Source organism: Sinocyclocheilus rhinocerous, unplaced genomic scaffold (assembly GCF_001515625.1).
Source record: "Sinocyclocheilus rhinocerous isolate Xijiao unplaced genomic scaffold, SAMN03320098_v1.1 scaffold2515, whole genome shotgun sequence".
NCBI lineage: Eukaryota > Metazoa > Chordata > Actinopteri > Cypriniformes > Cyprinidae > Sinocyclocheilus > Sinocyclocheilus rhinocerous.
Window position 1 is genome coordinate 516,322 of NW_015637115.1, and position 11,856 is coordinate 528,177.

The 11,856-nt window shown below is 35.7% G+C and overlaps 1 protein-coding gene across 1 annotated transcript; it reads right to left on the reverse strand.

Annotated features, from left to right (window-relative positions):
- Positions 1–2,599: 2,599 nt before the first annotated feature.
- On the reverse strand, positions 2,600–10,200 carry LOC107748446 (2-epi-5-epi-valiolone synthase-like). The gene is given in 6 exon segments (XM_016563218.1): positions 2,600–3,716; positions 3,718–3,749; positions 7,729–7,981; positions 8,074–8,291; positions 8,294–8,312; positions 9,814–10,200. Coding segments are annotated over 6 exon segments (969 nt in total). The 3' UTR covers positions 2,600–3,656.
- Positions 10,201–11,856: the final 1,656 nt, after the last annotated feature.

Below are 11,856 nucleotides of genomic sequence, written 5' to 3' on the forward strand. Positions count from 1 at the left end.
AACAATGCAGCAGCGCCGCATCTAGTGGCTTCAACTGGATAGGCTAACAAAAACATTATATTGCAACGACACTTACATCGTCATCGCATCTCGTGCGCCATTGATTAGGCTGCCTGACGCACGCCTAAAATTCGAATGCAACGTTTTTGCATTCGAATGTGGATTTTTATTTTAAATTCGACGAATATTCGAAATTCAACATTTTTTTTTTTTGACAGCCCTAATACCCATAGCTCCTGACGATATATTGAGGTCTTATGAAGCAAAATGATCGGTCTGTGCAAGAAACTGAACATTATTTACAACATTTAATTTATAGCCTCAGGCAAATGGTTCGGAGGGATGTCCAGTTCGCAAACGAATCATTCTTTTGAACTGATTCTCTTTAATTGGACTGAACCGTCTGAAACCGTTTGTGGCACCACAGATCTACAAGTTTCTGAATCAGAACTCACTTTCAGATGTCTGACAGTCACTCCGAATTGAAATGAGCCAAAATACCAGTGAATATGATCCTATAATGAATGAACTCATTGAGTTCCTCCAACAGTCACTGAACTAAGGAAACATTTAGACTCGGACTGGTGACTGATGAGCCGCTGATATGCGCATGCATGAACCGAATGCTTGAATGAAGGGGCGAAATGAAAGTTGTTAAGGTTTCTCATGGTTTATGTAAAAAGGTGAGGGAAGTAAATGAAAATTTTTGGGTGAAATAGTCCTTTAGCATAGCTACATTAATCGTAACTAATTCATAAATGTTGTGAAAATTTCTGTTGAATGTCGTTCTAATATCACTGAATGTTTAAGGAAACTTTTGAGCAAATGCTCTAAAAATCGCATCTTCCAGATGAAAACGCACACAACCAATAGATGGACAAAGTATGTTTGCTATGAGGCTGATCTGAAGCAGCTGTCCCTAAATTATTTCATTCAGTTATTAATCAATGGCAGTAGTTGCTCAGTATTAATGCTTCTGGTCCAGGAGAATTTCACGTAGCTCAGTGGATTTGTGGAATAATCTTTAGACACAGAGGCTGAAGAAATGCACGTGTGGAAGGACAGTTTGCATGCAGCATTTGAAATATCCAACTGATTTTCAGATGTCTTGTAGAGTGTGCCAAGCAATAAGCAATATTCAGCTTTAACTCTGCAGAAAACCTTCAAATACGGTTCTAGTGGTTTTATGCAGTGCCTTTATAATTATGCTAATGTATTTCACCTCGTGCATTTCTTAAGATTCCCTGAGGATGCATTTTAAAAACAGTGCATCTCACAGTGCATAGCTTGAAATAATCCATAAGAATGTGAAATCATTTTTTAACACGTTTGATGACTAAATGAATAGTCATGATAATTCAAACTTCAAATTCCAATTTATTGCCCTTATAACATTTTTTTTGTTAATATAACATTTTAATTAATTTCTGTTTTACGTTTCTGCCATACGTTTTAATTACACTGTCCCAGGTTTTCTTTTTTTTATGTTTTATATTGGTGGCAAAAACACTGGAAGGATGATCGTATGTTGAAGATCAAAAAAAAAAAAGAAAACATATTTTATATTTTATTCTTAACACTTGTTTGGGTTTTTAAAATTCTTACATGGTGTAAAATGACTGACTTTGTTTGTAATAATAAGCTGTACTGTTACTGTATATTTCTACTGTTTAAAAGTGCTCAACTCAGATGTACTGATGTTTGCCTTCGAGTAGCATCCAATTTGTGCCACTATTATGATCATGTAGCTGCAACTATTACCGTGTTGTTTCATAGAACTATGCAAAGATAGCTTTCAGTTGAGAAATCAACCTGTGTGTAATGGAAAGATGTTGTAAGAGTTTAGCGTAGGTAACATAGTCAGACCACTGTAAAGTGCCTTACATTACAAACCTGTCACTTAAAGCAATAGTTCACCCAAAACGTTGTTGTCAATTACTCATCCTCATGTCGTTCCAAACCTGTATAACTTTATTTCTACCGTAGAACAGAAAAAGAGATATTTAGCAGAGTTCATGCTGCTCTTTTCCATACAATGAAAGTGAGTGGGGACTGGGACTTATGGAAGACTATCTGCCATGAAATAAAATAATAATAATAATTAAGGTAATTGCGACTTTTTTCGGTTTCTTTGTTTCTGTAACAGAATAAAAACTAAAAAAGGTAATCGCAAATTTTTATCTCACGATTCAGTAATTGCGAGTTTATATCTCACAATTCAGACTTTTCTTCTCAGAATTTTGACTTTGTCTTGCAATATCAGATTTTTGTTCCTGAATAAAAAAAATTAAAATGTAATTGCGACTTTTTATCTCACGAGTCAGTAATCGCAACATTTCTTGCAATTCAGTGTTGTTTCCGCCACAAAATGAAAAATAAAAAGGTAATTGTGACATTTATCAAAAAATTCCGATCTTTTATTTCTCGCAATTCTGAGAAGAAAAATTCAGAATTGTGACATATAAACTTAGAGTTGCGAGAAAAGTCACAATTAACTTTTTATTTTTTATTTTTCATTCCATTCCGAAACAGGTTTCCATTTGGACTGTCAATTTCCAAAAAGGACAAAAAAATAAACCCTAAATTTGTAAATAAAAAATAAAGGAGACAATGTTCCTAATTTTAATTTTTGTGTGAACTATCCCTTTAAATGAAGTGTTATCATCTATATTTGTGATTTTAGACTTAGTCTTAGACTGTGGAACCCAATGGGTTCGGTCCTCGGGTGAAGTAGGGGGGAATGATCTCTCAGTAGGACCACCAAAACCTAGTTAATACTGACCTGCAGGGTTTGATCAAGATTGTCTTGTATTCTGGCTTAAAGCTGAAGTGTCTTGATGCACTACAAAACTTTCAAGAATAGTGTATTACATAAACTCCTTCACCTACTAGACAAACTACTGCAAGTCGTCCTCTGAATGTAATGTTACGCAGTGTTGACTACTAAAATGTTGCCAAATTCCAAGTGGAGTCTAAATATGCAGTGAAACTGTTACGTATACCGTTGTGGATTTATAGCAAAAACTGGCTGTTGCAATTTTTTCTGAGCAATAATTCAGACAATCAGGTAACAGGTAAAGCACAAGGCTCCTGTATGAATGCATATTTATCAGTGGCGTCAATGAAAGGTGCCTTTAAAACAGGCTTCCGTGGAACTTCAACCAAACGCCTTTTAATAACAAATACAGATTGGTCTGTCTTTTATAAGAGTGTCTTGGCTATATAGCTAAAGATGTTTTTTTCTTTTTTTCTTTTGTATGATATTTTTGAAGCTTAACCAAACATTATTTAAGAAGGAACTTAGAATAGCTTGTAATGTTGATTTTTGGTTGAATTAAATATTAAATAAAGCATTCCTTTGATATGAATTCAGTACTGGAAGCCGGCCCACGTTAAACCTGTTGGGAAAGTCACGTTTCAGTCAAACCGTGAGACTTCTGCAGGGAAGCTTTATGAGGAAAGTAGCATTTCATTGTTGGGTTTTAAAGCTTGACAAGTGTATTGGGAATGAAAATGTTACAGACATTGAAATAAAACTGAGTGTTTTTCACAATTTCTGGAGGTTTTCATTCATGATTTGGTGTGTTTCATTTTGTAGCACAGATGTTTTCTTGGTTCAGGACTATAATCAATCGGACTCCATTTCCTGTGGTGTGTTATTCTGGTTTCATGGTGGCTTCGCACTGTTCATCACACCATTTATTGAATGCTTGGCAACACAATGCTCTCTTCTGTGTCACTGAAGATTGCTGCGGGGTATGAAAAAGACAAACTGAAGGAAATGAAACCGTATGTCACCGTCTTATGGTGTTTGCTAAAAATGTGCCTGAGTACTTAAAGTTGGACTACACTCTTAAAAATAAAGGTTCTTTATTGGTGTTGATGCTTCCATGAAGAACCTTTAACATTCACAGAATCTTTCCATTCCACAAAAGGTTCTTTATAGTGGAAAAGGGTTCTTTACACCAGTGGTTCCCAACCCTGGTCCTGGAGGCACTCCAACACTGCACATTTTGCATGTCTCCTTTCTCTGACACACCAATTTCAGGTCTTGGAGCTGATGAGCTGATGACCTGAATCAGGTGTTTTTGATTAAGGAGACGTACAAAATGTGCAGTGTTGGGGTGCCTCCAGGACCAGGGTTGGGAACCACTGCTTTAGACTATTAAAATGCCGGTTCTTTTAATAACTGCTCACTGAAATGTTCTTTGGGGAACCAAAAATGGTTCTTCTATGGCATCTCTGTGAAAACCCCCTCATGGAAGCTTGATTTTTAAGAGTGTAGTCAGTTTTTGTTTAGCTCTGGAGGTCTATAATACCTGGAATAATCTATAGCAGGGTTCCTCAAATCTTGCCCTGGAGGGCGAATGCGCTGCAGACTTTAGCTCCAACCCTGATCAAACTCACCTACCTGTGATTTTCCAATGATCCTGAAGACATTGATTAGCATGCTCAGGTGTGTTTGATTAGGGTTAGAGCTAAACTCTGCAGGAAAGTGGATCTCATGGGCCAGATTTGAGGATCCCTGATCTATAGCATTCTCACTCATCTCAATGCCAGTTGCAGCTAGCATAAAATCACCCAATAATTATTCATGAATAAATTTTTTTTTCAAAAAGTCAATACATGGCTACTTTTGAATTCTTGCAGAATGGTGTATTTATTAGCTTCGAAACATTTACAACTCTAGTTTGGAATCAGTAGTTCAGAGCTTTATTCAAACTCGCTAAGTTCCATGATTTCAGTAAATGACTACTGCGAACCTTGGCAAATTTCGGAGGAATAAATCAAAAGTAGGTCAGGACACTTAATCGAAATGTGATGTGGACTAGTGTCTGTGAATAATAAAAAAAACTGCTATTTTAATATGAAGTCGGCGTGTTCTGTGTCTCTGTGTGAATGAGTGTCACAGTTTCGTTGCTTGGGGTGTTTCAGCATGGTGTTGTCGAAATTTCATTTGATTACATTTTAAAGGATTAATTAAATGATTAGGTTTTTTTACATTTGATTACCACCATTTTTGATAAATAATTTGTATGAAATCATAATAGAATCCAGAAAAAAAATTCTGAAAAGCATTAAACACTATTATTAGATAAATAATAAATTGTTAAACTGATTAGACATCCTTTTTTGTTATTAACATTTAAATAAACCATTAAAATGGAATGCAGAAATTTTTAAATAGAGAACACAGAATTTTGGAGAAAAAGCCCATTGACTTATTCAGGTATATTACTAGCTTTACTAGCTCGTACTAGCTAAAACTTTCAGTAATGGCTCTCTTCATCGTTGTGCTATAACGGTGCATTCAGTAGTTCTTTAGCTAGCGTTAGCATTGCTACGTATTTTCTGTACCGAAACCACAATGGTGTTAGACGCTGCACTGACATCTATCAACGTGGATGATACTCAGGGACGCGGGAAGTAGGGGTGCTGGGGGGGCTGCAGCACCCCCTGTTTTCACAGGGTTGCAAATGCAACGCCAAATTTGTTCATTTAAAATGTATTCAGTTTTATCATTTAATAATTTATTTGTAATAATCTCTGAAATGTAAATTGTAGGTGGGCTATAATAAACCCACGCTTATCTTTATAAACATGGATTAATTTTATTTGTGATGTTTTCTATATGGGATTAGCCTATCATAATCCTCATGAACACGGGACGTGACGCTGGCGCGCGGTATCACACATGAACTATACAGAATGCGAGCAAGATTAACTAGGAGATAATGGCGCAAAAGCGAATTTCCGATTTTTTTAAATGCCCAATGCTTACTCATCTGGCATTGCTTCATGTTCACGGAGACATTTTGGACAGCGTAAACATTCAAGACATGATGAAAGAATTCGTCCGCTCCTCTGCTGAGCGCAAATCCACGTTCGGGGTTATTTAAGGTAGGCACTTTTCATTTTTCGCAAAAGCGAATTTCCGATTTTTTTAAATGCCCATCCCAGCAAAAACGTTCCAAAATTGGCATCCACACCAACCCCAGCACGAGCACCGACGTAAGCAAGGGAACCAGCTCCAGCACGAGCACGAGCACAGAGACAAGTAAGCCTAGCGGACCCAGCAGCCCAACCCCCGAGATTGATCAGCTCCTGCATATCTCTCCTCCGGACTCCCCTTCAGATAACATAATCACAGAGCTAGAGCCAGCTAAAGGTGTTGAAAACGAACCGTTTCAGCCAATGAATTAAGAATTTCCAACGAGGCGCTTTGGAAATGAAACCTTTGTTAGAAGCTTTAAAGGGGTCATATGACATTGCTAAAAAGAACATTATTTGGTGTAATGCAATGTACTTATGGGTTTAAGATTCAAAAAAACACATTATTTTCCACATACTGTACATTATTGTTTCTCCTCTATGCCCCGCCTTTCTGAAACGCGTCGATTTTTACAAAGCTCATCGGTCTGAAAAGCGAGGTGTGCTCTGATTGGCCAGCTATCCAGTGCGTTGTGATTGGCCGAATACCTCAAGCGTGAGACGGAAATGTTACGCCCCTCACCATACTGTGATGCCCTGTCCGGCCGGAGCAACGAGACAAAAACATGAAAACCCATTATAAACGAGGCATTCGTTGCATCCAGTGGGGACATAATTATGGATTATAATGACTTATACTGTCTTTTTACGCGTTGCGTTGCATCGCGCCGCGTAAACATAAAACCATGTCTGCATTTGTGATCAGAGAAATGACAAACAACAAGCCCTACTCTACACTGCTCAAAACTCGCTTTAAATATACAAGTAAGTAATTTGAGCGTCACTACTAGGAATTTCTCTATCATTAAATCTTTCCAACATGTGCATGATGTACCAATGTTTACACTCGTTTTTGTTCCTGTCTGGCTTTTTGTTTTCAGACGTCCAGGTACTGATTCTCCCGTTGTCTCAATAAGTGTGTTTCGTTGTCTAAATTTCATGCTTCGCATCACTAAAACACTACTAGAGGCTAACTAATGCAAACTAATTAAATAACTAAATAATAAATAATTTGAATTTTTTTTTACTTCAAGGCCCCCTTATTGTCCTTCAACAATATTTGAAGGCCCCTCCTCCACTCACCCAAAATATTTTAGAGCTTAGCATGACTAGAAAGATGTATATTCATTATGAAAATATTTCTAGTTGTTTTAGTTTATTTTAATGATTGTTTTGTCTTATTTTAAATAATTGTATGTCATCTTGAGGCCTCCTAGTGGGTCCCGGCCCCCTGGCTTAGAGCCACTGATTTATACTGTTCTGCCGGGTCAGAAATTAATGAGGAATGTGTCAAAAATCACACCAAAATTAATACAAATACCCACAAAATCCAAGATATTGTTGCAAAATAGTACTTGTATGAGATCTGGATTTTTATATTATAATATATTATATAATAAAGGCAATGGTCTTGGTCTCGGATTAGGTGGTCTTGACTCCAGTGTGTTAGGATTGGTGTATGGTGGCGACCTGGATGCACCATACATAATTCACACAATTTTTATAGCCTAGAAAACTATAATTAATTAATCTAATAAAATAATATTATTATTATTAAAATATATGAATTAATCTAAAATAAATTAATAATTAATCTCATTATACACCATCCAGACGACTCTTCACAAAAACAATATTTCCTCATGTGTAAAACTGTTTGAATTTGCACCAAACTACAGAATGCACCTTTAATGTTTGAAAGCAGAAGAATATTTTTTCTTTCTATGTTTCACATACTTGCTTTTCCTAGTGCTGTGGGTAGAGGCATTCTCAGAAATCCTCCGGAGTGCTCGAGTCGTTCAGTAAGGGACTTCAGTACTAGATCCAGAGTGCAGTCTGAATGCCACACAGGAAGACCTAAACTCTTCATACACACAATGATACGTCTTTTCTCCTCTTCTGTCAGAAAGCCCCTTTCGTGAGCCACATAGACCATGAAAGCCATGTCAATGTTCACCGCCTCTCCATGCAGAAGCACAGGAAGTATTTTCTGTATCAAAGAAAAGAATGACTCCAGTTATTAGAGTAACTCAAGACAGACACACAATGTGCAACGTTAGTTTCAGTCGTAATGTGCAGAACCATTTCAAGCTCTGGACTGATGATATGGCCAAAGTCCACCAGCCGGTCCAGGTCATCCTCCCACAGGTTTGGGGCAAGTTCTTCCAGCATGGTTTCAATGGCCAGTCTCGTGGACACACTCGCTGCGTCCATATGCACATTTTCCGGGATGCTCCTCAACGGTTGGAAACTAGAGTCCAACAAATGTCTGCCCTCCTTCTCCAAAAGTTCAAAGAGTCTCTGTGTTTCATCAGCGCCATCTGTAGGGGATCACTAGCACTGGTGAAACAAGACCTCTGTTAGACTTCACAATAATGCTTAAAAGTCTGGGATTGGTAAGATTTTTAAATGTTTCTCAAAGAAGTCTCTTCTGCTCACCTAGGCTGCATTTATTTAATCAAAATACACTAAAACAGTAATATTTTGAAATATTACTACAATTTAAAGTAGCTTTTTCTATGTGAATATATTGTAAAATTTAATTCATCCCTGTGATCAAAGCTGAATTTTCAGCATCATTACTCCAGTCTTCAGTGTCACATGATCCGTCAGATATCATTCAGTGTTGGTTTGATAATGCAGAAAACTGTTTTTCCTGCTTAATATTTTTTGTGGAAACTTTTTTTTCAGGACTGTTTGATTAATAAAAACTTCAAATTAACAGCATTTCTATGAAATAGAAATCTTGTGTGACTATAAATGTCTCCATGGTCACTATTAATGAACTGAATGCATTCTTGCTGAGTAAAATAATTATTTTCTTAAATTTTCTTCCTAATTTCTTTTTAATTTTAAAATCTTAAGTATTACTTTTTGGTGGAAATAATATGGCGTTAAACTTGTGCCAAAAGTATTGAATATAACAAAAAAAAAATAATCTAAATTTAGAGAAAATAAAAACACTTTAAAAGAGAAAAAATACTTTAAAGTCAATATTTTAGCCTTAATCTTAACAAATAAACACATCTATTAATATATATATATATATATATATATAATTGAACTTTCAGTTATTTATGCACCCAAAGTTATGTTAGTCAACATATCAAAATGTGTACTTCTTTAAAGCACAATTTATTTAAAGATTATTAAGATTATTGGTAATACTTCACAATAAGGTTCCATTTGTTAACTATATTTAATGCATTAACTAACATTAACCAACAGTGAGCAATCCATTTGTTACAGTATTTATTCAACTTTGTTAACATTAGTTAATAAAAAAAAACTGTTCATTGTTAGTCCATGTTAGCTCAGGTCCATTAAATAATATTAATAGATACAACTTTTCATTTTAGTAATGTATTAGTAAATGTTGGAATCAGCATTAACTGAGATTATTAAATGCTTTACAAGTATTTTTCTTTATTAGTTTATGTTAACTAATGCAGTTAACTAATGTTAACAAATGGAACCTTATTATAAAGTGTTACCAGATTATTAAAACATAATGATTTAAAATGTACTTTACTACACACAATTACAAAGTGTGCTTAAGTGTGTTAAGAAAGTGAACTCTTTATAAGCACACTTAAGTGGCTTTTTATTTCATTAATATTATATTATCTGCAAATACAGTTTTTTTTTAAAATATACTTTTAAGATTTTAAATGCACTACAAGTGCACATTCAGTACAATTAAGCGCACTCCTTTTTTAAAAGTCAATGCATGAACCTTGAATACAATGCAAGTTGCTTTAGATGTGTAAAATGTAAACATCTTTTGAAAAGCTGACCAGTATTGTACTGTCTTTCATACACCTTCAGCATCTCGGCCATTCCATTAGAAATATGGCGGCGTGGCAGAGTGCAGAGGAAACTCCTGTCCAGGAACGTTGCCACGGGTGGGATGTATGACCCTAGCTTATTTTTACAGTTGGCAAAATTGACCCCAGTCTTTGCCCCTACACTGGCATCAATGTAAGCCAACAGAGTAGTAGGGACACGAACATACGGAGTACGTCTGCGATACAGTGATGCAGCAAGACCCGTGATATCCAGACACACACCACCGATAGCGATAATGGGCTCCGCACGGCGGTCAATCCCAAACTTATGGACCTCCTCCAAGATTCTGGTTACTAGAGTCATGGACTTGTTCTCCTCAGTTGTGTGTAAGGGAAGGATCTTGTACGTCACCCCCCCCATATATATATATATATTCTCTGTATATAAATGGAATTAGACTAACGTAAGAATGCTTTTGTGACAGACTTAAGTAAGACTTAAATACATCTTTATTTGTAATTTCAAAATTATTTCAGTTGTCTTTGAAATATGGTTAAAGTGCTGAATGTACTGACAAGCATTTATGGTCAACTAAAATATACTTTAATGTCATTTCTATTGAAACTCGTCTGACATGTATTTAAATATATTTCTAATTAAGCATTTGTAATGATGAAACTGCAAAATATATTAACTTGTATATCAACTTGTATAAATATACTGAAATGTATATCGACTAACACAACAGTTAAAATTATAATCAAGTACTTATACATCTTCAGTAGGCCTATGTTAGTCAACACATCTTTGAAGCATGACAAAATGTTATTAATGAGTAAAACCTTTAAATTGACATTTTTACAAATTTGACATTATTTTAAGTGTGTTACGAAACAGTCATGAAAGTGAACTCTTTAAATACATGTGGCCTTTTTTAATTAATATTACATAAGTACTTTTTATTATATACATTTAAGATTTGAAATACACAAGTGCACATTCAATATAATTAAGTGCACTTCTTTCTCACAAAGGAAGGTTTGTTGTGTTCTATGGCATCTATTGCATACAACTTTTTGTACTATGATAAAACTACCGGGGTTTTTTTTTACATTTGCTACTGTTTTACCAGGTTTTTGTGATTTTACCTATGTAAAATCAACTTTATTTACATGTACCATAATACCATGTTGTTTGGACTTATACCACTTTTTTTTTTTTTTTTGATACGTTTTACGTACCATATAATTTTTTTTACATGAATCATTTTGACTAGTAAAACATGTCATTCTTTGGAAAGCCTTGGAATACCATGTAAATATTGCATGTGAATATGGTAATCATTGCGTATAGCCTACATTAATGTACCAAGCCAGTACCATTTTTGTAAGATCAGAGAATAGTTTCTATTAAATACTAGACACTTTCACCCACTTACCCAAAATACACACACTGTAAACTTGACCTCATGCTCTCCAACTGTAAGGTTAGTTCTTAAAATAGAAAAGCACTTCAACATGAAGTAAACAACTCACTAAAGACTTTAATGTTAACCGATTTAAGAAAGACAAAAGTGATTAAATGTGTTTTATTCTACTTACTATATTTCGTAATGCAAAATGTGTTTAAAAAAATGTCAAATGTTTAATTCAGCCGAGTTTTATCACAGTACATCCAGCCTGAAACAGTAACGAAGCACCATCTATGATGTCAGAGTGACTTCAGAGTGGTAATTCATCATTGTATACTCACATCTTGGCATCTGACAGCCATTCCTCGACGCGCTCACAGTCTGCAGTCTGTCTGCTCCACGTACAGTCTGCATGCACCAATCTGAATTCAGTCACATGATCAGTCTCCGTCACTGATTTTTGAAGCATGAGACATATTGAAGTTGAAATAGCGAAGGTTGGCCACTTGCCGACTCGTGCCTAGCGTATAACAGTAACTAATGCCACTGCTGAGGTGAGGTGATGGTGGAGGGTGGAACTGTAGGGAAACTATAAATAGATGCATATTAAAGGATCTGCATGGAGGGTGCGTGGTGGTTGCTCAATGGACAGCATTGGTTGAGAC